Source organism: Cibotium barometz, chromosome 17, assembly GCF_041138505.1.
Source record: "Cibotium barometz isolate CiBa-2024 chromosome 17, ASM4113850v1, whole genome shotgun sequence".
Taxonomy (NCBI): domain Eukaryota; kingdom Viridiplantae; phylum Streptophyta; class Polypodiopsida; order Cyatheales; family Cibotiaceae; genus Cibotium; species Cibotium barometz.
In genome coordinates this window covers 8416053-8442859 of record NC_141062.1, presented here as the reverse complement: position 1 = coordinate 8442859, position 26807 = coordinate 8416053, and the positions used below count along the sequence as shown (strand labels likewise).

At 46.1% G+C, this 26807-nt stretch overlaps 1 protein-coding gene across 1 annotated transcript; it reads right to left on the bottom strand.

Moving 5' to 3' along the window:
* Positions 1-655: 655 nt before the first annotated feature.
* LOC147629645 (uncharacterized) lies at positions 656-25549 on the bottom strand. Its single transcript, XM_086811149.1, has 7 exons — positions 25430-25549; positions 25301-25338; positions 25111-25216; positions 24548-24635; positions 24342-24431; positions 1293-1397; positions 656-1158 (listed from the first exon to the last, which is right to left on the bottom strand). The coding sequence occupies exons 1-7, from the start codon at positions 25448-25450 to the stop codon at positions 794-796; spliced, it is 813 nt and encodes a 270-aa protein (XP_086667275.1). The 5' UTR covers positions 25451-25549; the 3' UTR covers positions 656-793.
* Between the last annotated feature and the right edge of the window lie 1258 nt (positions 25550-26807).

Below are 26807 nucleotides of genomic sequence, written 5' to 3'. Positions count from 1 at the left end.
AGGACTTCCTCCCGTCTCCTTTGTCCTTCAAAGAGAGCAGCTGAATAGTTCAGTTTGTGGGAGCTAACTCTTTTTGTTGACCAGCTTGGTCCGTTCCACCTGACTTCTCTATGCAATCCTTTTGGGTTCTCACTCAAACTCCGATTGCTGAGCCTTTGAAAAGCCGTATACTTATCTCCACCTCCAGTAAGCAGGTGTATGCAATTGTCTGGAGGGAGAGAGACACACAGAGAGAGAAAGACAGAGGACTATATCTTCATGGAGAGCTTTGCATGTAAGGAGTAGTTTTTGCTCAAACTCATACCAAGTTCTATATATATATATATACCTTCATAAGTTCAATAGTTGCAACGAATACATGCACATCATATATGCCACCACAGTATCTAACACACTGATCCTGCTTCAAATAAAAACAATTATAATAAAATTATACCACCGACAAGGTAAGAGAGTTAGGAAATCATCCTCCTTGAGCTTGCTTATGCATCCCATTCTTGATGCAGAGATTTGGGAATTTACCCAATAGACAGTTCTCACAACAGTGACAATACAGATATCATTACATTGGGCATATTCCACTCAGCAACACCATGTCTGCACATACGTATTAATGACTATTAAGCCATGCCTATTAAGAACTTGATTGAAATCTTTGAAACGCCATAGAACTCAAATCCCCGATTCCAAAGAAATAGGTACTTAAGAACTATTTTAGAACTACTACACTATGAAAAAACATCATGACATGAGGCACGAATAAGGCCAAGGAAGAAATAGCCAGGAATCTTTACTACTGCTGGATTTCCCCCATCTTAACCTTCTTATGTTTGCGTGATTTTTTATCTGAAGACATACGTTCTTTTCCTCCTTTCAAATCTTTTTGTGAAGGTCTTAATGGTGATGAATCAAGCTCCAATGTTGATTGCTCTCTTTTCGACTTCTTACCTGACTTTCCAAGGTTCCCTGTTGAGACCCTTTCATCATTTTCTTGCAAGCTTTCTACAGTAGATAAGCCTCCGACCGTCATGCCTATGCTTGCTGACCCTGGTTGACTTTCCTCGTGTTTGTTTCGGGCTGTAGTGTCTCCTGCTGATGCACCGTCGTGAAATGAACTTGAAACTCGTTGCTGCTTGGATGGCTTTACCTTGACCGCACCTGACCAATTCAATTTCTTTAAGTATACAATTATTATTCTAATTACTACGCCCAGTTTTAATGGACCAGTATTGCTTATTGAGAGGCAAGTAAAATCACTAAACCTTAATTCCTAAATTTAAACAATGACATACCATCTGCTTGAGGGGAACCACCCTGGTCATCATTCTGAAAGGGACTCTTTAAGACAATCGGATCAAGACTGCGCACGATAGAAACTTGGCGAGAAATCTTGTGTACTGAAATTTGAAGGAAAACCAGAGTCACCATGCTGCAAAAATAATCACTGAGGAGACTCCCCAACCATCTTAACTTCTCAAGGTTCCAAACGCTCTCTCTCTCTCTCTCTCTCCCCATGATGAGGATGAGGTTCCAAACGCTCTCTCTCTCTCTCTCAGACATGGATCATCTACCACCGTTCCAGTATGACAGGGATGCACCACATATCCGTCTCTCTCATAGTGAGAGGAACAGAGTATTGAGACAGGATCTATGGCAGCTCTATACACGAGAGACATGGATATTGCCTACACAGCCTCTGCCACCGAAGATGCTATACTACAGAGATCACTTCATGAGTATCACTGATGATGGATTTATAGAGAGGCCTAGATACATGGAGGGCTTTTTACCACACGGCTCCCGAGTGGCTATTGGTCAGCTAAGAGTTTCATCACACCGATTGGAGATTGAGACTGGCAGAGCAGCACGGATCCCCCGAGAGGAGAGGGTATGCAGATTGTGCAGAGAGGAGGTGGAGAGTGAGGAGCATTATGTATGCAGATGCAGAGCATATACAGCCATCTAGAGAGATATCCCATTTTATTCAGAGAGCCACATTCCCTACGCCAGATCTTTGAGGCAGCAGACCAGCGCATACTGGGGAGATACATTCTAGACATACAGCGCCACAGAGAGACATTATTACAGGCTCAGACAGCTCCAGAGGGGGGGCGACAGACACAGATTACTACATTTTTTCAGAGATCCATACCCCTCCCAGCCCCTACACGGCAGGGAATTACTCTCCAGAGAGCAGAGACACTTAGAGCCCGCAGGAGACAGAGGACACCTGGCTTTCGGACACCGCGCTTATACCAGAGAGAGATGACAGAGATCAGAGCTCAGTTTCACAGAGAGGGTGCGGAGCGACAGGCTCGCTTCAGAGCACACCCAGGCATGTTCTTCACGGAGCTGTGGACACCCCCTTCACTGATGTATACCATTTTATACCCCCAGTATGGTACAGGATGGAGCTAGCTAGGTTGCATATCATGATTGTATACTCCATGCATATAGCTTTGCATTCTTCTAGTAGTAGAGCTCCATCCCCTGCACACCCAGATTCAGCTTTTTTATTCAGTACTTTTTCATTTTGTTGGGATGACAGAGGATACCCCATACAGGTACTCCGATTTGTCTCATAGGCCGAGTTCGGTCTTTTGGAAGACGTTAATAAAATCTTTCTTTCTTTCTTTCTTTCTCTCTCTCTCTCTCTCCCCATGATGAGGATGACGATGATCCATACATGTCTACATCTACCTAGGGATTAGTATTAGTCCTTTTTTTTGTTATGTTGTCTTTTTTTCCATGATGAGATTCCATGGACACGTTGTACACCTTTGATCTCATAGACCTATTGGGTCTATGAGATTCCATGGACACATTGTACACCTTTGATCTCATAGACCTATTGGGTCTTTTGCAAGACGTTAATATTTCTTCTGCTTCTCCCTCTCTCTCTCTCTCTCTCTCTCTCTCTCTCTCTCTCTCTCTCTCATTTCCAGGAACCCAGCACAAAGAGCTGGCTCTGACACTTTGGTGACTCTAGCAGCAATCTAGGAGGGCATGACTGGAGGAAAGTAGAGAGGCTTCAAGTGATGCTGCACTCACGAATGATTAGGTCCAAACCATCGGTTCCCCATTCCATTGTCCTGGCAGAGTTTGCAGCTACTCCCCTAGTGGTGGATGCCCTTTTTCGGACAGTTAACTACATTCAGCGAGTGTACATATTGAGCAGAGACAGGCTCCTGTGGCTAGCATTTCAGCCCCCCCCCCCCCCCCCCCCCCCCCCCCCCCGCCCGATGGTTGGCCAAGACTGGGAATGGAAAATCTTGGTATGCCAGGGTCATGCGGTGGTTTTTTGCACATGGATTTCAGATTTTGACAGTCTCCCCCCCTTCAATTACAGTCTTGACTCCCAGGGGGGCGGTCCTACCACTCACCCATCAGAATATTAACCACCTCATTTGTACTGATCTCACCAGACTGGAGGTACACACTACATGGGTGGCTCCTCAGCAGCTGGGCACCAAAATGCAGTTTTACCAGCATCGTTTTCTCCACCTCACAGAGGATGCCTTCGTCTAGAAACCACAGTATGTGCTCAGGCATATGTCACATGCGATGAGGATACCTATAAGCCAGATTAGGGTTTCTTCACATCGCTTGCGGGTGGAGACTAGGAGAGCTGTCGGGATTGATATAGAGGAGAGGATCTGTCGGTTATGCTCACTAGAGGTGGAGACAGAGGAGCATTCAATTTGCAGATGGCCCGTATATTATGAGATCAGAAGGAGATTTCATTGCCTTTTCAGAGATGGATTTGGGCCACTCACCCGGCCCCCGGGTCATGGATTACCCTGATCAGAGATGCCTTGAACTATACCTCATGGAGCTTCGCCAACACAGAGACAGCTTGATGCATGCATTACAGAGACATGGACACGATGCCCCCCCAGCCCCCCCCCCCCCCCCCCCCCCAACACCTCTATCACAAGCTTCTTTGCCCCCTATTAGGAGAACAGTCATAGATGACATAGGAAGACCACAAAAGAGGCCTCATCCACCAGACACAAGTCAGGTAGCAGCAGCCCAACCACCCACACTCAGGTTCCCAAGAGTATCCATCAAGAGAGCATCCAGATGCGGAGGGCCAGACAACCGAGATTCGCAGACAGAAAGCACACTCCCCTCATCAGTCGCAGATCCAAGAGATACTCCAGAGACCATCACCATTTGGTCCCTTTCAGTCTTGACCAGTGTTTCATACACTGATCGGAGCCAAGGTGTGAACACGGATTTTCCACAGAAGCAGGGAAGTCACAAGATGGAAGACGCCTGCGTAAAGCCAAGACTTGTTGACCACCGGCAGCCAGGCCAGGCTGATGAGAGGATATGCCACATCAGCAATGCTTGAGGGACATACTTCCAAGACACTTCCAAAAACCCAACACTCAGGGATGGTTATTTGACACTTTAGTGACAACAGCGGTGATGTATGAAGCTCTTTCATGGGGGCCACATCTTGGAGAAGAGGATTGGTGAAAGGTTGAGAGGCTTCAAATTATGATGTTTTCCTGAATCATTCAGTGTAAACCGTCCATAGCGCACCCCAGCATACTAGCAGAGTTTGGAGCAGTACCTTTGGTGGTAAACACACTCTACCAGACAAGGACATTCATACACCAAATCTACACCCTGGCCAGAAAGATTCCCAAGGTTTGCATTGGAAGGTCTTGTGGTAAACCGAAAAATTGTATCGTGTATAAAACCCCTTGATCCCCCAACAACTTGCAATGCAAGGACACACAAGATGTCGTATGTCAAGTTTTCTCACTGGTTTCTCTCACTGGGGCTTCATATGGACCGCTTACCCTTCCTACACAATTCTAACCCATCAGGAGGTGAACCACCTCACCCGTATTGGACTCCTCTGCCTACACACCCACACCACATGGTTCACACCTTTACCCCCGAAGCTGCAGCTCTACCCGGACCTTTTCATGCTGATCACAAAGGACAGCTTTATTTAGAGATTAATGTCACATGCACAGAAGCTCTGTCTTCTTTCTGCCCTAAGTAACTGAATAGGAATCTTGATGCAAATCACCAACAAAGAAAGAGAGAGAAGAGAGAGAGAGAGCTATATTTTCAGTATATTATATATAGTACACAAAACTATCCATAGGACTGTACAGGACTCTATGGCCCTCGCCCTTCCAAAAGATAACCTAAAGACCTTCTAGAAACTGACTCTTGACCTGCCCCAGCTATGAGGGGTCAGATCATAGTGGTTGAGTACTTTACGTACGGTGCGGTATGATGCGTGTACGGTACGAGCACGTAAAGTACGCATCAAGATAAGTACGTTCATGTTTTTTACTATATATATATATATGTGTGTGTGTGTGTGTGAAACCGGCCTTCAGAAGAATCCCAAAGGGCAGTAAGCAAACATTTAACACACTCTCTCAAAACTGTAAATTCAGCAAGCTAAAACACAAAGACACTAGCGAGCCAGAGTGCTCCTACACAAATAACAACACGACACCTGTTGGCCCCAATGCTTGGCGCCCCTTTTGGTATTTCTTTATTCAAATTCAATGGAAAAGCTTAACTGAGTACAACAAAGCCAGTCAAGGAAAAGAAACCTGCATGTCCAATCTGGCAACCCTCAAGACCTCTTAGCATAGAGGATACACACACAGACCTGTGTCCCACAAAAGCAACACACTACTGTCTCCTCTAATCAACCAAGACAATGCAACAGGGAAGCCTTGAGCACGCATCTAGCTGTTCCATGATCGTAGCCTCAAACTCAGCCAAAGAACAAATCCACAATCTTCCTCTGTTTCCACCCTTCAAACTGCCAAACCCCTCCTCTCACAAAGGGCCAGATGAAACAACTCTAAAACAGTTATAAGCTAGTGGAAAGAGAGAGAGAGATATTCAGCCGGTACACTGCTGTCCCTCAATCGAGTCCTCGTCAGATACACCAGCCCTGAGGGAATAGTGTCAGCTGTCCTGAATTACAGCCACCTGCCTTTGCCCTCGAGAGCTCACACGAGGGGAAGAGAGAGAGAGAGAGAGAGAGTTTCAGGCTGCACTTACTGCTCTGTCAACAGCCCGCCAGTAGTCTTCCCTCGCCCAACCCTCTGTGTACCAACTGTCCTGTAGCCACCTGCAAAAACCCATGCCCAGCTCTGTACGGCTACTGTCCTACAGCCACCTGCAGTTCTGTCCACCTGCAACCTGGTTTGGTGATGAGCACCTGCGCAGACTGCCAACTCCAAGCGTGTGTAGCCCTCTGTGAGTTTTCTGTTGCAGCCGCCTTCTCTCCACGCCTGCAATCACCCTAGGCTATATGCGCCCTCCTTTCAGAAAAGCCAAAGAGAGAGAGAGAGAGAGCCAAAGAGAGAGAGAGAGAAAGAAAGAAAGAAAGAAAGTAAGAAAGTTATATTAACGTCCACGGGAGGCCAAATCCGACCTATGGGACAGATCAGGTACATCCATTTACATTCCACTCTGGGTATCGATGCCAAAGAGGCATAAAACTGAAAAAAAAAAAAAACTCAAAATGAACTCTTAAGACTCTTAAGAGTTTAAGTTACGATGGGTTCTATTGCATCTAGTTCGAAATTGAGGTTCAAAATAAAAATAGCTATATTTCATCCATGGATGGATTTGCTCTTGAGGGGAGTGGGGTAAGGAATTCTTTAATGATTGCTTGTCCTCCTCTGTATATTGCCCATTTGCCATTCTTTCTTGCTTCTTTAACTTTATTCAGCTCTGCCGATTTGTTCTTGAGTTGTAGCGGGGTGAGTTCATCAGCTATCCATACCTTTGTCCCTTGGAGAGACCTTGTTTGCTTCATCACTGCTATTTTCTCATTGTTGTCCATATAGGAGACTTTTGCCTGTGTACCCTTTACTATAATAGAGATAGGGTCTCCTAAGTCCACGAAGGGGACTACTTTGCTCAATTGTGCTGTAAGTACATCTGTATCTAATATGTAGTCTTCTCGAAGCTCTTGAGCTATGTCTGTCCTATCCCTGCCTTGAGGAAGACCACCGACTCTGATTACCTTTTTGTTACTTTCCATTCGTTCCTTTTCTTTGACCGCTGATATGACTTCTTTAACAAAATCTTGTGAGAGAGAGAGCCAAAGAGAGAGAGAAAGTTGGCGCCAGCTTTTCTTCTAATTATGGAGGCCCACGTTTCAAAAAAGCAGGAGGGATCAATAATGTTTATAAACTCTCGTCCAGCCAATTTAATAACTCCTGTCCGGCCCAGTTTAAAAACTTTTGTCCGTCCACACTTGTCCAGCCCAAACACACTTATGCTGTACTTTTTCACAGGGTTGTAACAGTGTGTGTGTGTGTGTGCGTGCGTGCGTGCGTGCGCGCGCGCGCGTGCGTGTGTGTGTATAAAATATGAAATATCTAGCATCCATACAAAAATAGCATGAAAGACAATAGTAATACTAAAATGAAAACTAATCTATTAACCACTTACTAAAATAATTAAAAAGTGGGCCAAATAAGTGTTGTACATTGAACCTCATATTTGGTACGAAGACCTTATCCATACGAAGTACGGTACGTATGGAGTGGTACGGAACGTACTGAAGGTGCACATCGGATGAGTATGGGTACGGAATGCGACTATGGGTCAGATGATCTACCAATGGACAAAGCCTTGCCTTTGATAGTCCCAACATATGCTGGTCAGTCTGCCCTTCACGCTGTCGGCCTGCTCACGACTTGCATAATCAGCCTTCAATGAGGCCCTTCACACATGTGAGCATCCCCTGCTGGCCAACTGCTCCTTAAGCTGGCCGACAGGGTGCTTTGTTGACGCCAAGGAGGAGACCCGTGTCAAAATATGCAGCGGAGATGATGACCAAATCTGGAAACACGAGCAAAAACGCAAGCAGAAAAACAGCACGAGAGAGAGAGAGAGAGATGTAGGCGTGTAACTCTGCTCTATATACACAAGAAGATCCCGAGAAATGATACAAATAAGGTATGGGGGCTGGGGTCCGATATATACATCCCATAGAGGGCAGTCGGCCAGCAGAAAGAGTGCCCACGACTGATGAAAAGGTCCCACGACTGCATAAATGCAGTCGGCCAGCAAACAGATGCCCACGACTGATGAAAACCAATCGGCCAACAGCCCTGTAGCCCACGACTGATGAACATCCAGTCGGCCAGCACTGGAGTGCTCCTGACATCATCTGGCAACCCTCCCAAGTCTCAAAAAAATGGGAAAAAATAGGGGAAAAATACGGAGTGTGGGAAAAAATGATAAAACACCTCATAAGGGCGGGCACACCCACAACAAAGGCCCTGGTGTATAAATCTAGACAGGAGATGACTTCTAACACCCCCTCTCAGCTCCTGGCTGTGTAACCAACCACTGGGAGCTGGGGTGGCGCCTGAGCAAATCCTCAGAGAGCGACTTCGTGAAGAGGTCCACCGTACTGTCCTCCGTCGAATAGAACTCCAGCAAGATGTCATCAGCAACGATCTGTTCACGAACAAAGTGCCTCTGGATGACCATGGGTTCCTCCAGTGGAAACCCAAACCTCCAATGTAACCTCCTCCTGCTCCGTAAAACTGCTCCTTGGCCTGAAGTAGATCCCCTCGTGTCCGGATCTCCTCCCCAAACCGAGTCACTCCAACCGTGGAGTCAGACTCCATCCAACAATCCCCCTCCTGTGTACAAGAGTCCATGATCCTTCGCATGCCGCAGAAACCACAGGAAACGCAATCCTGCCTCACAAAGAGACATCTGCAACCATGAGCTCAACCGCCTCATCAGGAAGCTCTCGTCCAATGTGGTGTCCATCAACCAGATCAATGAACCATACAGCTTCTGAGTCAAAGAGACATCACTCTACTCACAAGGATCAACACCTGTTACGGTGCACAAGCAAGTCCTAGAAACCTGATGAAACCTGTCAACCACCCCCTTCTGCAAGTAATCACCTGCCACCTGCCTGGCTTTCCGAAAGGTCCCCGTGGAAAGAACATCCTCAACTACTGGAAGTTCTATGTCCCGAACACTACGAGACATCAGAGCATAAGTGACCTGTTCAGCTTCCTCTGACTCACGAACACAAGAACTACCAACATCAGTACTGGAAAGTTCCTGCCAACTGCTGCCATCTACTGGCAAGCTATCCACCACCTGGTCTCGGAAAGCCCGCACCTGCAGCGTATCCACACTTGAGTAGCCATTACCAGACTGCCACTCATCACAATCCTGAGGACCTGGGAGAGAGAGTGCTGAAAGCCTGTAAACTCCATTCTCCACTCCACCTTCCCAAACCACTTGGACTGTTGCTTTGTCCCGGAGAGCAACAAAATGCTCATCAAACTCCACCCGTATGCCAGTCTTGCAAACCTGATGCACTGACAACAGATGAAAACCAAGTGCCGGAACATACAACACCTGGGAGGAATGCTTTCTCCCTCTGCCATCGGGAACTATCTCCATCCTGCCCTCACTGTGAACTGGGATAGTGGACGTATCCCCAGTAAAAATATGACTAGAAAGCCTGCAGAGATCCTGTAAACCGGAACGGGAAGGAGTCATGTGCTTGGAAGCACCACTATCGAGAATCCACTCCCGAGTATCCGTTGCAGAGAGTCCTCCAATCTCCTCCCTGCCTGAAGAAAATGAAACATTGATGTCCATCACCTCCAGGTGCACAAAAGCCAGAGTCTTCATGATTGCTGCTGAGGAGTCTTCACCCTTCTCAGTCTTCCGCTTGGGACATTGCCTCCAATAGTGGCCTTTCTCGCCACAATCATTACAGGTCCTCTCTGCCTTCAGTTTCTCGCGGTCAGCGTCGGACTTCTTCTCAGAAGACTTCTCCGATTTGCCCGAGTTACGGCCTTTCGACCGTTGGAAAAGTAAAGGCCTCCGAACCTCCACCCTGAGGAGGGTTCGTGAATCGTTCCTCCTGGTCCAGGACCATGGGCACAAGCTCCTCCCACGTGATGGTGCTGAGCCTGCCACTGGTAATCAAAGAGGAGTAAAATGCTGAGTACGAAGAGGGCAAATATGACAGCAACGTGATGGCCATGTCCTCTGACGATATCTCCTTCCCAGCCTGAAGAGCCTGCAGCTTGTTAATATGCTCCCGCATCGTCGATGACTTTGCAGGGCTCATAACCCGCATCTGTACTTCCAAGGAAATCCTCTTCATGGGCGATACCCTGTTGTAAAGTGAGGCCAAATGCTGCCATATACCTCTGGCCAGCGTCATATGCTTTACATGGTTGATTACTTGTGGTGTGCAGTTGAGAAAAATAAACGAACGGACCCTGGCGTTGACACGATCCCACATCTGTGTCTGGGCCTCTCGGTCCTTTCGGGCTGACGGTAACTCCCCTTCCTCTACTTCCGGCCATGGAACACCAACAATGACGAAATCGGCGAGGTCGTAAGACTCCAGAACAGATTCCATCACCTTCCATATGCCGTAGTTGCTCCCGTCCAACTGACGGTCCACCGGGAATGTGGGGAGTGTCGGGATCTTCACATGTCTCTCGGCCATCTCAAACAGATAGCGGGGATGTACTCTGAAAAGGGTGGGTGGGTGGGAACAAAGAAGAACTGATACCTGCAAGTGGCTGTCCAGCAAATCAGCCCGCCTTCCTCTTGCTTCTCCTCTTCCCGATCAGCCCAAAACAGTCCACCAATCAGCCACAAAACAATCCCCCTCTTGCTCACACAAATCCCAAGACCTATCTAGAGCCTAGGCTCTGATACCATGTCAGAATATGCAGCGGAGATGATGACCAAATCTGGGAACACAAGAGCAAAAACGCAGGCAGAAAAACAGCACAAGAGAGAGAGAGATGTAGGCGTGTAACTCTGCTCTATATACACAAGAAGATCCCGAGAAATGATACAAATAAGGTATGGGGGCTGGGGTCCTATATATACATCCCATAGAGGGCGGCCAGCAGAAAGAGTGCCCACGACTAATGAAAAGGTCCCACGACTGCATAAATGCAGTCGGCCAGCAAACAGATGCCCACGACTGATGAAAACCAGTCGGCCAGCAGCCCTGTAGCCCACGACTGATGAACATCCAGTCGGCCAGCACTAGAGTGCTCCTGGCATCATCTGGCAGCCCTCCCAAGCCTCAGAAAAATGGGAAAAAATAGGGGAAAAATACGGAGTGTGGGGAAAAATGATAAAACACCTCATAAGGGCAGGTACACCCACAACAAAGGCATTGGTGTATAAATCTAGACAGGAGATGACTTCTAACAACCCGCTGCTTCTCTTTCTCTGCTCTTCCTTCACTGCTGCGCAAGAAGTCGCCTCTATGCAGGGATTGACACCTTCTCTTTCTCCCTTTTCTGTTGTCTTGCTGTGCTGCTAATGAACAAGCTGCTGATGATGTGCCTGTGGATGCCTTGGTGCCCCCTTTCTCTCCCCATTCAGCTCACGGCTAGTGCCTCTGCGCGTTGTGAATGAGCTATGTCAGCTGGCAGTTGTCTGCTATTGTCTATTGGCCCTGACTAGGGGCGATAGCGACCTTCTACTAAGCCTTCTTCTATGGTTGCCTGCACCTAATGCACACAACCTTCTGTCCTCTAGTACCTTCTTCTGCACACAGCTCTGTTGCACAAGCTGTCAAGCCTTTTATTAAGGCTTTGATAAGACTTAAAGCTGTAAAGGCTCACAGGAGTAGTACTCGGACAGCGAAATCGTAGCAAAGATGACGCCATGGAGCGCTATGTTGGAAAGTGTCATCTCCAGATGGACTCATATCTAGGTCTATTCATGCTTGTACAAGCCAGATTTATGAGGCCCTGCATCTGCATTTAGTCTACCTATTTTTTTGGCACCAATTCTAGTGATTTCTAGAATTTTTAGGTTATTTATGATTATTTTGTCCATTTTGCTGCTATCGGCCTGCTGTACCGACCTACTCCCCTAGGACTATATAAGGCCTAGCTACTTTCCTCATTTAATCATCTCACGTTTCTGCTAAAACCTGTCATCATTGGCTGTTGCAATAGCCTATCTGCATCTTGTAAGCGCCTAAGGGTTTCCCGCGTGTTCTTATTCAGCAATAAACTCTGTTTCCAGCCATCTACTTGGGCATTCTTTCTGCATTTTCATTTTCTTTCATGGTACCAGAGCCCATGTTCTATATCTAGGATATTTTTTGGGTGAAAGTGGTCATACCCCGAGCTAGTGGTAGAACCCTACATCAGTGTTTTCTCTCTAAGAGCTGAGGTTTCTTCAGAGGGCTGCGTTTTCTACAGAGTGGTTGCGTTTTGCTACTGTAGGCTGTGTATTTTGCATAGCTTCTGCGTTTTGCTGTTATTAGCTGAAACCCTCTTCATAGGTGTTGAGGATAGGAACCCTGAGATAGTTTGCTTCTTCTATTTTCAGATTCCCACCCTCCCTTCCCTTTCTTTCTTCTTTCTCTTGCTGTGCACAGCTTGAGAGGAGGTACTTTGCTGTTTTTTTTACAGCCCACTTGCGTAAGAGAAGGATTCTTTGTCAGAGAACAGGGCTACTAGAGTATTCTCTGCTCCCGTTACTTCTCCATACTCTTATGCACTGCAGCAGTGGTGCTTCGCAGATTGTTAGCAAACCACCAGAGCTAGAGGAGGATTATTTGTCTGCAGACATGGCTTCAAGAGACCACTTCTCCACAACCATTCCCTCTCCTATCTCTTCTCCTGCTCCATCACAACCTGGATCCCCTGCTCCCGCCGCTCCACAAGTGGTTCCTATTCCCAATCTTTCCTCTATGAGTTTCTCTCATCCAGGTCTTGCTCGCACCCCTACCCGCATGCCATCCTACAATCCTCCCCAAGTCAGTGACTCCATGAAGCTTACAGCAACCAACTATCATACTTGGCCTTTCTACACTCAGTTGTTGCTGGAAGGAGCCGGTGTGTGGATGGCTATCTCCACACCTCACTTGGTGGACCCTACTTTGAGAAGCATATTGGATGCTCGGGCTCGTCTTATCATCATCACTTGCATAACACCAACCATACAGGCACAGAATGTCTCCTCACGGAGTAATGCTCATCAAATGTGGACAGAGATCCAAAGGAGGTATGGGAGAGTTTCGAAAGTGAAGATTGCCAAATTGGAGTCAGATCTGGAGAAGCTTACCATCACTGAGTCAGATAACTTGATGGAGAAGATTGGAGAGTTCTCTCGTATCAAGCTGCAACTTGAGGAGTACAGGAGCACCATCAACAATCCCATCCATAAACTTCTTGGTAAGTTGCCTGCTTTCTTTGATTCTTTCAGGGATAATATTTTTTTTCCGTGATCCTCTCCCCTCTTTTGAGGAAGTCGTGAGTTATCTCCACGACAAGTGCCTTGCTTCGCAAAAAAGACAAGTCGGAGTCTGCCTTTGTTGCCTCTGGCAAGGGCAAAGGCAAAGGCGGAAAAGGGAACTCCAACAAGCAGCAGCAGAAAGTCACCACAAAGTCATCTTCCGATGACCACGATTCTGACAATTCTAACAGCATCAAGGGTTCCAAGATGAAGGATTATTGTGAGTTTTGTGGCCGACTTGGTCATTCAAAGTCCAAATGTTTTGCTCGACAGGCTGCTTCCTGCAAAGCTAAAGCAAAGCAGGAGTCCTCCTCCCACTTCACCCACGACACATGGCTCAAATACTTCACCAACGACAGAGGAGAGTACGAAGTCTCATGCTAAGATGGCTTTTCTTGCTGTCTATGATCCCCCTGTTCTTTCATCTTCACAAGAGCAGGATGAGTCCATCCTGGTGGTCACACAAGAGACTTCTTATTTAGAAGTCAGTGCCCTATCCGCAAAAGAGGATTATTTACAAGAGTTTCTGACAAAACCTTATCAGTTCCTCTAATCCCTTTGGATGAGTATCTTCCTTCCCTTGTGCTGTTTCATGCTGATGCTATTATTTCAGATTTTCTCTCCTCTCTTTCAGAGGAGGATAATGGTTCTTCTATAGAGCAGGTGGATGATTTTGTTGAGAGAGATCCTCACATATTATGGAGCTTCCTGCTTTGGCAGCTTCTCTCCTGGCAATTGCTTCTCCTTCTTATGTTTCATAGGAGGCATTTTCCACTATCTTGGAGCCTGTTCCTACTCCGAACCTGGCAAATTCAGCTATCATTAATGATCATTTTGTTCCAGTGGTTGTTTCATTTCCTTCTTCTTCAAAGAAGAATTCTACTTCGGTCCCAATATTTGTTGCACATGCAGAGGAGTACCACATTTTTCGGAGCCATCTCTGGTTCCATCTCCTGAGGGCTTCTCCCTCCAAATTGATCCTGGTGTTTCGTCTTCGATATCTTCTCGATCTTCTCATGGCTTCTTTTGAAGACCTCGGTATTCAGATGTACCATATCTTCGCAAGCTTTGTACCTTTTATGAGGAGGTTGTTCCTTCAAACTCTTTGGAGGATTTTTTGCACCATGCCGGATTTGGTTCACCCATCTGACACTGAAGACGAGGTGTTTGGAAAGTGTCATCTCCACATGGACTCATATCTAGGTCTATTCATGCTTATACATGCCAAATTTATGAGGCCCTGCATCTGCATTTAGTCTACCTATTTTTTTGGCACCAATTCCGTTGATTTCTAGCATTTTTAGGTTATTTATGATTATTTTGTCCATTTTGCTGCTCTGTCGGCCTGTTACAACACGCCGACCTACTCCCCTAGGACTATATAAGGCCTAGCTACTTTTTTCATTTGATCATCTCAAGTTTCTACTAAAACCTGTCATCATCATTGGCTATTGCAATAGCCAATCTGCATCTTGTAAGCACCTAAAGGTTTCCCGCATGTTCTTATTTAGCAATAAACTATGTTTCCACCCATCTCTTTGGGCATTCTTTCTCATTTTCTTTCAGGCTATACGCCCAGGGAACACGCTATTGGATTATATCATCTCCACGCCGACCTACTCCCCTAGGACTATATAAGGCCTAGCTACTTTTCTCATTTGATCATCTCAAGTTTCTACTAAAACCTGTCATCATTGGCTATTGCAATAGCCAATCTGCATCTTGTAAGCACCTAAAGGTCATCTCATTTTTCAGCATTCAATTGAGGTCATTAGCAGCTGCTACTGCTTCTCACCATTGTACAGCACCTACGGGCTTCCCTCATTCAAATTTCAGCAATAAACATCAGTTTCCAGCATTTACACGTCTTGTACCTGGGCCTACATCTGTGTTTTATATTTGCTTCACTTTCTTTCATGGTATCAGAGAAAAACGCTGACCTGTAAGCAGAAAGCTGAGATTAATATTTTGGAGCAAAGGCTTCAACAGTTTGCTGCGTTTTCTACAGATTTCAGCGTAGAAGGTGTTGCGTTTTTCTTACGGGAGCAGAGGCTTCCTCAAGAGTGCTGCGTTTTCTTCATCTGACACTTGGGACTGTTGTATTTCTGAATTTTTAGCAAAGATTGCTGATTTTTCTAATTGTTGAAGCCCTCTTCTAGGTGCTGAGGACAAGGAACTACATCTTGAAGAGATCTTCTTCCTCTCCTTTCAGTTTTCCACCCTCCCTTCCTTTCTTCTTGTTGTGCATAGTAGTTAGGGGGTTGTTTGAAACGGGTTTTTAAAAGTTTCAAAAGGGTTTCGTAAAATCAGCCCAAAGTTTCCTACAAGTTTCCTACCTACAGGTTTTTGCATGTACAAAATTTCAAATATATACTGTATAAAATATGTAAAAATTACACGACATGCATAGAATACATGGAAACATCAATTTGAAGCCTACAGTCTTTGAATCACAAATGACAAAAACCATATAATCATTCATCATCAATGTCAAATGATCATGATTCACTGACCATGTGTCATGTGCAAGTTTTGCCCATGGACATATCTTGAAGCTAGTCCAGAAGGGGCAGCCAGAAAAAGATGACTAGAACCAGGTTTTGGAGCATGAAGTGCAGTTTTGGCCAGTGTTGGACTTGGAGCAGGGCATGGAAGATATGGAAGGATGCTGTCGGCTGCATGGAGAACAGGCGGCGCAGCATTGATGATAATTATGCCCAGTCGGCCAGCACTCTATTTGTCCAAGAGGCCTATAAATAGGCATGTTTGCTCATTGTTGTGGTCATTCACTCCCTTATGGAGTGGGTCCATTATGTAGAACTGTTTTGGGTGTTTTCCACCTTTTCATGAAGGCAACCCATGGCTGCAGATTTAGGGGTACCTTTTTGTACCATATGAATATACTGAATTTCCAGCTCTCTCTCTCTCTCTCTCTACTCTCCCTTCTGTCTGCGTTTTTGCATCAGCAGGTTCTAAGTGGTGTTTAGGGCTGAAAGAAGACTCTCAGAGCTTCCGCGTGTTACATTGGTATCAGAGCATCAAGCTCAGCAAGGCTAAACATTGATTCAGTCCCATATGATGGTGTACAGGTCCAAGGTCCAAGGTACAGGAAAGTGCACAGGTATGAAGCCCAAGGCAAGGAACACAAGATCGGGAAGAGCTCCCAGGAGGTTTGTTGGTGGTGTTCCACAAAGCCCAGAGGGGATGGCAGTCCTGTGAGCTAGATAGGTTTTTGGGCAACGGTCCCAAGGGAGGATGATCCTCGAAGGGGTGGAGTGAGAGTGCCAGATTCATTTCTCAGGAATGAAGACCAAGACGGTGTTCAGAATCAAGGCAAGAACGGATTGGGGACTGGATGGAACAGATGCATAGATCTTATTCAGAGTTAGAGTGGTTTGGAGACCGGGCCGGGTTTTCAGTGAAAAGGGTTGCCAAAGACAGATGGATGACAGAGGGACTCAGGGAACAGAATGGGATGATGACAGTCATCCAAGAACTGGTTGGAATCCCATCATCAAGTTTAGCAGAGGGGGATGTCATGTGCAAGTTTTGCCCATGGACATATCCTGAAGCTAGTCCAGAAGGGGCAGCCAGAAAAAGATGACTAGAACCAGGTTATGGAGCATGAAGTGCAGTTTTGGCCAGTGTTGGACTTGGAGTAGGGCATGGAAGACATGGAAGGATGTTGTCGGCTGCATGGAGAACAGGCGGCGCAGCATTGATGATAATTATGCCCAGTCGGCTGGCCGACCAGCAGTCAGCCAGCACTCTATTTGTCCAAGAGGCCTATAAATAGGCATGTTTGCTCATTGTTGTGGTCATTCACACCCTTATGGAGTGGGTCCATTATGTAGGACTGTTTTGGGTGTTTTCCACCTTTTCATGAAGGCAGCCCTGTTAAGATTCTAGAAATGGGATTGGTCATGGTGAAAGACATAGATTAAGCATAAAATTAAGGTGGATTAAACCACACTAAAAACTCCATGACTAGAGAGAGAGAGATTGCACACTCAACACTATTCCCTTGTATTGCATATCACAATGAACCATATGAAGAGGGGCTTAACAAATAAGTGGTGTGAACGGTCTTGAAACCCTAACGTTATTTCCAAACCTTATCATGAAGAATTGTTCTTGTGGCTGGCGGCATTTTTTTTACTCCTCTTTTTTTTTTTTTGGTTCTTCTCTCTCTTCGAATTGCACCGCCTGTGCTACACGCCAACCGCCTCTGATTTCTATGCTGCAGTTGGGGGCCCCGCTTTTCAAGTCTCCTTCTTCTCGGAGTATCTGTGCAGCTGCACTCATGCTCACCTACTCAATCTGCAGGCCACAAGCTATTGCTACCTCTTGCCGGCAGCCTTGGTCACTCATGGGCTTTTGATGCTCCTCTCCTTTGATGGCGCGACCCTTAGATCCTGTGAACACATTCTTTCTGTTCACAACTTAAGCTGTGTTGTACTCTCTACATGAGCTCATGCCGTCGGTGCTCCTTGCTCTCTCTCGAACTGTTTTCACACAGGCAGTGCGCAAACTCCCTTGTTGCTCGTGTAGCATTTCAGCAAAAAACTCCTCCTAGAACCTACAGCATTACTTTCATCTTCTCTATTGGCTGGACAGCCCGATATAGCTGCTATGTGCAGTTTCTCCAAATGCCCTGTTTTGAGCTATTCCAATCAGCCCATGTCCTTGTAGCTGGTAAAATTGCCATGTGCGCTGCTGCTATTGTTGCTGATTTTCGCTTCTTGGTGCTAGTCTACATGTTGATGCGCCCAGCTCATTCTATGCCTATTGTTGTCTGTCTCCTGTTGTAGTTTCTCACTGCCATATAGCTGCTCTAACAACCTCTTTCAAGTCTTCTTGCCATAGCAAATTGTTAAATCTCCTTCATGAGATTTGCACAGCCATCATCATGGCTATACCTTGAGCTCCGCATGAGCTCATCTCCTTTTGCCTCAACCATCAAACCTCCCTAATGAGGTTTACACACAGCCATCCAAATGGCCTTCAAGAGCTCCCCAATTTGAGCTCTAACATGCATCTCCTTCTTGTTTCAATCTTTTTGCCTCTTCTAAACCTCTCTCATTGAGGTTTCTCCCATAGCCATCAACATGGCCTTGCAAGTTCCCAAATGAACTTGCACTCTCTATGCTTTTTCTTGCATACAAACTTCAAGGGTGCTTCTTCACATGGTTTCTCAATTGAAACCATAGGTGCAAACCAATGTGAAAACTCCAAAAGCTTCCACCAAACATTGCCCATCTTCTATGAGCAAAAACATGAGCATCACTCTTTCCAATATGCTCAACCATGGACTTCTTCCAAGCCCATAACCGCTTGTCCCTTCTTGCCACAATAATGGCATTCCAAATCCTTTTTGGAGCGAGACTTCTTTGCTACCACAAGAAAAGCATTTTCCATCCTTGGCATATTGCTCTCTTTGCTTCGGGGTTAAGCCGAATTTGTTCTTCCTTGGGCCCTGTTCTTTAGATGTGTTATTTTTAGCTTTACCACCCTTGGAGGGCTCCCGGAAGTTCTTTTTAGGTGGCTGTCCACCCTTTTGCTGATTTGGGACAGCCTTGTCTTTTCCCTTGGAACCTCCTTGATCCTGCTTAATCTTGAGCACCAATTGCTCCGTAGCAAGAGCAGAAGCTGTGAGCTGTTGCAACGTATGTTTCGGGTGCAATTCAATTCCCGATCGATATGCTGGTTGAAGTCCAGAACGAAACTTCCTCTTTCTTTCATCCTCAGTGATTTGCATGAAGGGAGTCACTTCCAGCAACACTTTCCAGAATTTGTTAACATACTGTTGCACGCTTTCATTGTCTCTTTGCTCCAACCTGTCCCACTTTTGAGTGAGAGTTTGCTCTGCATTGGGTGGCAAGAACTGAGCATAAAATCTATCCTTGAATTCCTTCCAAGTAGAAATGGGATCCTTGGTGATCTTTTCAGTGATCCACCAATAAGCAGCAGTCCCTTTCAAAAACATGCTAGCATGGCGCACCTTTGACTTTTCTGTGAAGTCCTCATCGCTAAAAGCAATGTCGAACTGTGCCACAAATACTAACACCTTAGAAGCATCATGTTCACCATGAAAAGCATCAAATTTGACAGATTTGTCACCTGCTTTGAATTCCTTGAGCTTCCTGGCATGAGGCTCATGGTCTTCTCTTTTTCTTTTCCCCTTATCCAACGGGGCAGCCCTATCTGCATGGGCTCCATGGGCCGTGATAGAAGCTTCATGGGGCACGGTGGCATGTGCTCCACGAACTCGAAACTCAGATGCATGTGACTTACCTGCATATGGCAATGTCTCTCCATGAGACAACTCAGAAGGCAAAATTTTTCTAGAGGTAGACATGTCACCATGAGATACATGTCTTGCATACATGTGACTTTCATGCCCTCCATGAGCACTGGCATACATATATCTGTCACGCTTTGTGCCTTGTGGAGAGGATGCATGTCGAGAGGTGACTGTCACCTCTTCCTTTTGCATAAAAGATTTCAGCCTTTGGGATGCGGGATCTCCATGCTTCAAACGAGGTGGATTTCTGAATTTCAGCTCTCCGTCATCCCCCTCTTTGATATCACCTTAGCGGAGGAGGTAGGCAAGTGCCAACTCCCTTGGTTTCTTGTCCACTTCACGAGCCATTGATTCAAAAGTTACATCTACCATAGCATCAGCCTTCCTGGCTTCAATAGCACTTTGTAGATGGGGATCTTCATGTAAAAACTTTAACTCTTGCTCTCGAGCCTGCAAAAGTTTTCTCATATGTTCCATTTCAGCCCTCATAGCATCAGGCTCTTGTTCAAGCATAATTGTCTTTCCTGGAGACAGTTGACCCTTTGATTCACTATCAATAACCCTTTCAAGGGGCTTGTGTCTTCCTCGCAGGGCATCAGACCCACGAGAGGCACTAGACGGACCCCTCGAATTTGGCACTTCCAAAGGGTTGCCTTGGCTGTCCATTGTGTTTTAAGTTTGCTAAAAGCGGGATGTCCAGTACACAGGTTCGTTTCCCCACTAGGAAGAGGGAAACAACCGTGCTCTGATACCAATGAAACCGATCCCGTCAAGTGGGAAAGACTCCGTTGGACACCCACACGCTTAATAGCACAACTTTAAATCCCCAAATTTGAAATGGACAACTTAATACAACTTGAAATTGAAATGAAATGAAATGGAAAGATGGACACCAACACTGGGGCCGGAATGGGCCGACCCCCCCCTCAATATATGATATATTTATTGGGAGTAGTTAATGAATACAATGCTCCATGGGTTCCAAGAACCAGATGATGTCCATGTACCTATGAAAACAGTACCAAACAAATAGGCTCGAAGTCGAATTTCGATGTAGAAGCTCGAAGCAGAACGACCACTAGTGTGGTCCAATCTCTACGGTCCCGTGCTTTCACTGGACTCCGCGGAGAGCGCCTCACTGGTGTTCCGAGACCACGCACAAACAGGCGCTCTCGTACTAACGCCCGGCTCTCCCGATCTCAGCACCTTTGGACCGAGGTTCTCCAATAGAGCTTGGACAACCCGGCACCGAACGGGTGTTGGCCGTACAGGGAGTCGGGAATCCCTTACCAGATTTAAACACAAAATACTTTACTTAAATCTGAAATTCACTTACTTGTGGATAGCTGATAGAGAACCAATACCCGTGGTATGATGAAGCCACCCAGGAGATGCGAAGTCCCCTTGTAGAACGCCAGTGGAGCAGATGTGCCACCTTTGCAAGGGAAGAGAGACCTGGCCGCTGTGTGGAGGAGCAGCCTGTTATGAAGAGAGTGTACACCCACAGTTGCCTGCAAGAGAAAAAGGGCAGCTTGCTGGAGAGCAAGTGCAGCCACCTTATATGGAGAAGAGGGATACTTGCTGCAGCCGCCTGTGGGGAGTAGAGGCTGCAGGCGAATAGGTGCAGTCGCCTGTATAGGAGGTGAAGCAGCCGCCTGCAGGAGAGCTCACGCAGCCTGCTGAGAAGGGGAACCGGTAGAGGGTACAGCCGCCACAGATGGTCCAGAAGCGCACCCTGGACAGCATACAGGTGAGGTTGCCAATAGATGGTGGGCAGCCTGTAGCATGTGCAGTCGTAGAGCAGCCAGCCGCCTGGGAAAAGCAAGCGCAGCCTGCTATGAAGACAAAGAGCACACACACATGCCTGTATGGGAGGTGAAGCAGTCGCCTGCAGGAGAGGAGGCACTGCAGCAGTGCAGCCTTGTGGAGGTGACAGCCGCCTGCAGGAGAGCTCACGCAAGAGATGGTCGCTGTCTTTGTTTTTACGAAAGAGGCTGAAAGCGGTTCATGCCCACGCTTGAAAGGGAAGGTTTTCTTTTATAAAATTGAAGTGGTGTTACACTTTGGTGATTTCCACGTTTGCATGTGGGTGATTAGCGTGGGTAGGTGACCATGCCCACCCCCACACTCACTTAAGTGGGGCTGCCCACCTTGGCCCCTAAGTGGGTGCCCAAAGGGGGTGCCCACATTTAAGTGAATGTGAACACTTAACCTTATAAAACTAAAGGTTAGAAATAAAATAATAAAAACATGTGCAACATACTTACCACCTGTTCACATGCACCAAAACTCGCCAGAATACAGAGCAGACTTCACGACTCGCTGGCAGGCGTCCCCGCTCAGTAAGTAACACGTCAAGCAGGCAAACGCACAAATACATGTCATGCGAAAACAGTTTCAAACATGCAAAATATGTGTGCATGTGCAAATAGTAACATGGACATATCTCCCGTTCATGGAACAAGTACAAAATATCTGTCGGCACAAAACTGGCACGACATAAAAACATAAAAACCTGGTCTTCCTATGGAGTGACAGTCCCATAGGTAAGACAGTTCCAGGCACGAGTCTCCCTATGGTGTGGCATTCCCATAGGCAGAACACGGCACGAATACTGGCTCTTCCATGGCGTGACAATCCCATGGGTCGAACACAGTCCAGGTCATACACGGGTGGCACCAATCTGGCTCCCGTCCATACAACACCATCCTGCTAACACACGGGTGGCACCAGTCTGGCTCCCGTCCATGTCAGCAAAATACTGGCCTCTTCACATGAGACACCGGCCTGGCCTCAAGTGAACGAGACGCAAAACTGGAGATGGACCAAATGGTCGGCCAATTGGTGACAAAGGCCGAGTACAGAGGTGCTGCTATGGCAACATGTGAAGTAGCTTGGTTGAGAAAGCTACTTGCAGATTTGGGTCTATCAGTGGATAGACAAGTTGTCATTTTCTGTGATAACATTAGCAGTATACAGTTGGCCACGAACCCAGTTTTTCATGCTCACAGGAAGCATATAGAGGTCCACTACCACTTTGTCAGAGAGAAGGTTTTGGCAGCAGACGTTGACCTTGTTTATGTCAGCACACAGGATCAGGTCACTGACATCTTCACCAAAGCATTGGGTACAGAGAAGCTCCTCAAATTCAGGGCTTCGCTTGGTGTACATGAGATGGAGTTGAGCTCGAGGGGGAGTGTTGAGATATCAAGCTCATCTAGTGAGGCGGTGGACACTGATGACCCGCCTGGGAGATAGGCCCCACACTTACACCACTGGCATGGTTGGTGAGATCATGGGTGATATGCGACCAGTGGGATGACAGGCTGTGTGAGCCATTCTAGAGACTGGCATAGTTAGAGCACCAGCTCATTTAGTTGGGTTCACACTATAGAGAACCCTAGTATGTATTTGGTTAAATACCTTCATATTGTGTGTACTCTTATCTTTGTATATGGTGTGTTGAGTATTGTGTGAAGAAGAAGATTTTCAGCCTCTCATCTTGTGTGTTCTCTTTTAGGGTTTTGTGAGTGAGTGTGTGCTTGCAAGAGCTCAAGCTCTCTTCTCCCCAGCATCTTTTCACAGCCGACAGAGGCATGTCCACCACAACTGGTTATAAACCACTCGACCAATACAGTGTACAGTCGGCCAGCACCAACAAGGTGTCCACACAGTCGGCCAGCATCAATACACGCGAACAACTGCAATCGGCTACAACAAGGACATCTTGACACCTCAGGGCTGCCTCCCAAGCCACAGAACAAATGAGAAAAATAAGGAAAAATGGGAGAAAAATATGAGTGAGAAAAAATGATAAGACACCTACAGAGGACGCGCACACCCACAACAGAGACCCTGGTGTATATATATAGACAGGAGATGACTTCTAACATTTGTATCACCTTGGTATGGGTTTCTAGGGCTCCTCTAGCAACTCTCTTTGCTAGGAGATCTATCTCTTCCTCCTCACAAAGCTCAATGATCGGAGCCTTCCCCTTCTCCTGTTGAATGTCTGGCAAGGCTGATATACACTCTCAAGTGGAAATCTCTCTCTCCTCAAGACTGTCATGTTTAATTGTATTCTTCTTGGTCTCTAGATCATAGAGCCTAGAGCCCTTTGACTACAAGCTATATTCAATGAAGTTATACTTCTTGGACTTTGGTTCTGCTTTGATCTTTTCTCATTTGGAATGTGAACATAAGCATCAAATCCAAAAACTTTCAAATGAGAGTCCGAAGGCTTTATACACTCTTCTAAATTCTTTCCGTCATCACTGCTTGTGTTGGAGATCAGTTGCAAGGTGTAGAATGTCATTGCAACCGCCTCTGCCCAACACGTGTATGGTATGTTCTTGTTGTGAAGTATGGCCTTAGCCATCTCCACTATGGATCTATTCTTCCTCTCCACCACCCCATTTTGGAATGGATTATACAAAGCGGTAATCTATGCCATTTTGCTAGCAATACTTAATGAGCTCTATAGACTTCTAATCACCTCGTTGTTCCAACCAAGTTCTCAAATGGTCACTTCTAAGTAATCCATTATAAGTTGTGCAACATTAGATTCTAGCATGACATGAGAAGAAATTTTCTCATTCATAAAGAAACTCCAACAAGCTTAAGCCCAAAACTCAAACAAGTGTAAGACCCCCAAGTTGCTCATCAATTTGTTTTGGGGTGTCCTTCATAAAATAGCATATTCTTACTATCCCCAAAAAAATATATAAAATGCAGATGAAAAAAATAACACACAACATACCCTCCAAGGAAGTTGCATTGCCTTTTGACATGAAAGCAAATGGTTGGGATCCACCCACTTGATGTAAATCCAAAATCTCAAACTGGGTTCCTACATGTATTGAAATATGTTATCAACCTACATGTATTGAAATATGTTATCAGATGCAATGTCATCAAATCTTTGAGTGATGAAGATTTCTCTATATTCAAGAAAGAAAGACTAACCCATGGAGTTCTCGAAACAACAGAGCCTGTCATCAAGTGACCTAAGAGCCATTGTTACCCGTTTTTCCTTAAATTCATCAGGTCCCAACTGCCATTTCTTTCTTTTAGAGCTAGAATAGAAAGGAGCATGTGCAACTTATGTGTGTGTGTGTGTGGTGTAAGCCTATATAAGTGCACACTTGTATACATAAATGCATGCATGCATGCTGCCCCCATATACACACACACTACATATGCATACAAAACATATGTGTTTGTATACACACACACACACACACACACTCAATCCACATATACAAATACAAGCATGCATACAAATATATATAAGATATAAATACATATACTGAGAGTTATGAAATATACACGATAAATATGTGTTGTAAACACATATGCATACAAAACATATGTGTTTGTACACACACACACACACACACACACTCACTCAATCCACAGGAGCACGATGGTTCATATATATATATATATATATATATATATATATATATATATATATATATATGCACGAAATGCCGAATAATGAAGGAAGAAAAGGAAATCTAACGTACTTGACTGTCTTGAATGCGAACCAGCCATAGTTCTGTGTTGTCGGGCGAGACCTCTTGTATGAGTGGGGGAGTGTCAATTAGTTTGAATTGAGGAGGCGGCGTGTACCTGAATGTGAAGATCAAAGATAAGTTCGGAAAATTTTTCTTGAAAAAGAGGCTAGAAAAAAAGGAGAGAGACACGAGAGCTCACGATACTGTAGTTTCTGGCCCCTTGCCAGACACATTTTCCTGCTAGCCCAGCAAAACACGGGTGAAAAAGGTTAGAAACAAGCAGACCTCACACCCTTCCACAGAAGAAAAGCGGAAAGACAGTCCAGACCTTTCTGTCCGCCGCTGTCATGTCCAGCAGATTACACACTCTCTGCAGTTAAGGTAATGCATGCCAATTCCTTTTAGAAGGCATGGATGTTTTAAAAAATGTCTAACATCTAGGGGGATCGGACGGTTGCTGTTTTTCTCTCTCTCTCTCTCTCTCTCTCTAAAAAAGCCATCAACTTTATATTTCAAGCTATATTAATATCTTTATTCCTTATTTTATAAGTGGCGGGAGAGGTCTGCATTTGTTGTTTATTAGAGAGTTGTCTTTTTCCTAGAAAAAGATCCTACCAAAACAGGTTGAATTACATGCTCACAACCTCCAAAAGATGGAAAACACTCCCCTCCATGGTTAGCCACTCTTGAAGGGAACTACCTCGTACAAACAACCGGCGTGCGACAGGGGCGGGGAGGTATGTGGGGGGGTGGGAAGGCGAATCGGTGGCCTATAGCACCAAGTGAGGTCATCGGCGTTATCTAAGAGGAAGGGAGCCTACTGCCAAATGCGTAGGAAGGCCTCTCGAGGTTTTTACACATGCAGTCCACATCTCCCTGTAGCTTCCCCCCAAACGGCCATGGTGGGTATGAATGATATATGTCCATATTGCACGTCTGGACTCCGTTGTTGGGGGGTGAGGGCGTCCTCAATAGTCTCACTATATCGTGCCTGCTGTTGATGATCTCCCATCTCTTAGAAGTGCCAGGGAACCAAGCCTCTACTAGAGAGTCGGGGATGGAAATAGATTCTATCCTATAGTGTGTGAGCCTAAGGGCCTGGCCATCAGATGGTGGAGGGCGGGACCTGCTGACTCTATCACCTAGGTGACTGCCCCCCAAGTGATGATGCAAGAGAAAGTTCGAGGGGTGGTGATAGTCGAAGAATCCTCAACCAAACATGTTGTGCCTTGGGGTAATCCCAAAGGCAATGTCACCTCTACGGGTGGTTGCACCTCATGCATTACGTTAGACAACCACCAATGGCCAGTACCACGTGCCACCCTCTAAACTCTTATGAGCAATCTACCAGAGGAATAGAGTGACCTTTCGAGTTCAAAAGCTATACCACATTCACTTCCACTAATCTCTCAGGAAGCTAGGTGAGATCTGCTAAGTGAGATGTCCCGAGAGGACCAGAGGAATAGAGTAACCTTTTGAGTTCAAAAGTTGTCCCACAATCGCTTCCACTAGTCTTTGAGGAAGCTAGGCGAAATGTCTCGAGAGCACCAATGGTCTACTAAAGCGGGAGTACCGTCAATCTTGTTGAGATATCGAGCTCGTATAGTGAGGCGGTGGACACTGATGACCTGCCTGGGGGATAGGCCCCACACTTACACCACTGGCATAGTTGGTGAGATCTTGGGTGATATGCGGCCAGTGGGATG

Bases quoted from the DNA above. Each gene is read 5' to 3' on its own strand.
- LOC147629645 (XM_086811149.1), bottom strand. From the start codon at position 25,450: ATGACAGCGGCGGACAGAAAG. The intron at 25,217-25,300 runs GTGAGCTCTCGT...CTTCACATTCAG, and splicing joins GGGCCAGAAACTACAGTATC to GTACACGCCGCCTCCTCAAT. The intron at 1,159-1,292 runs GTATGTCATTGT...TGAATTGGTCAG, and splicing joins TGGTTCCCCTCAAGCAGATG to GTGCGGTCAAGGTAAAGCCA.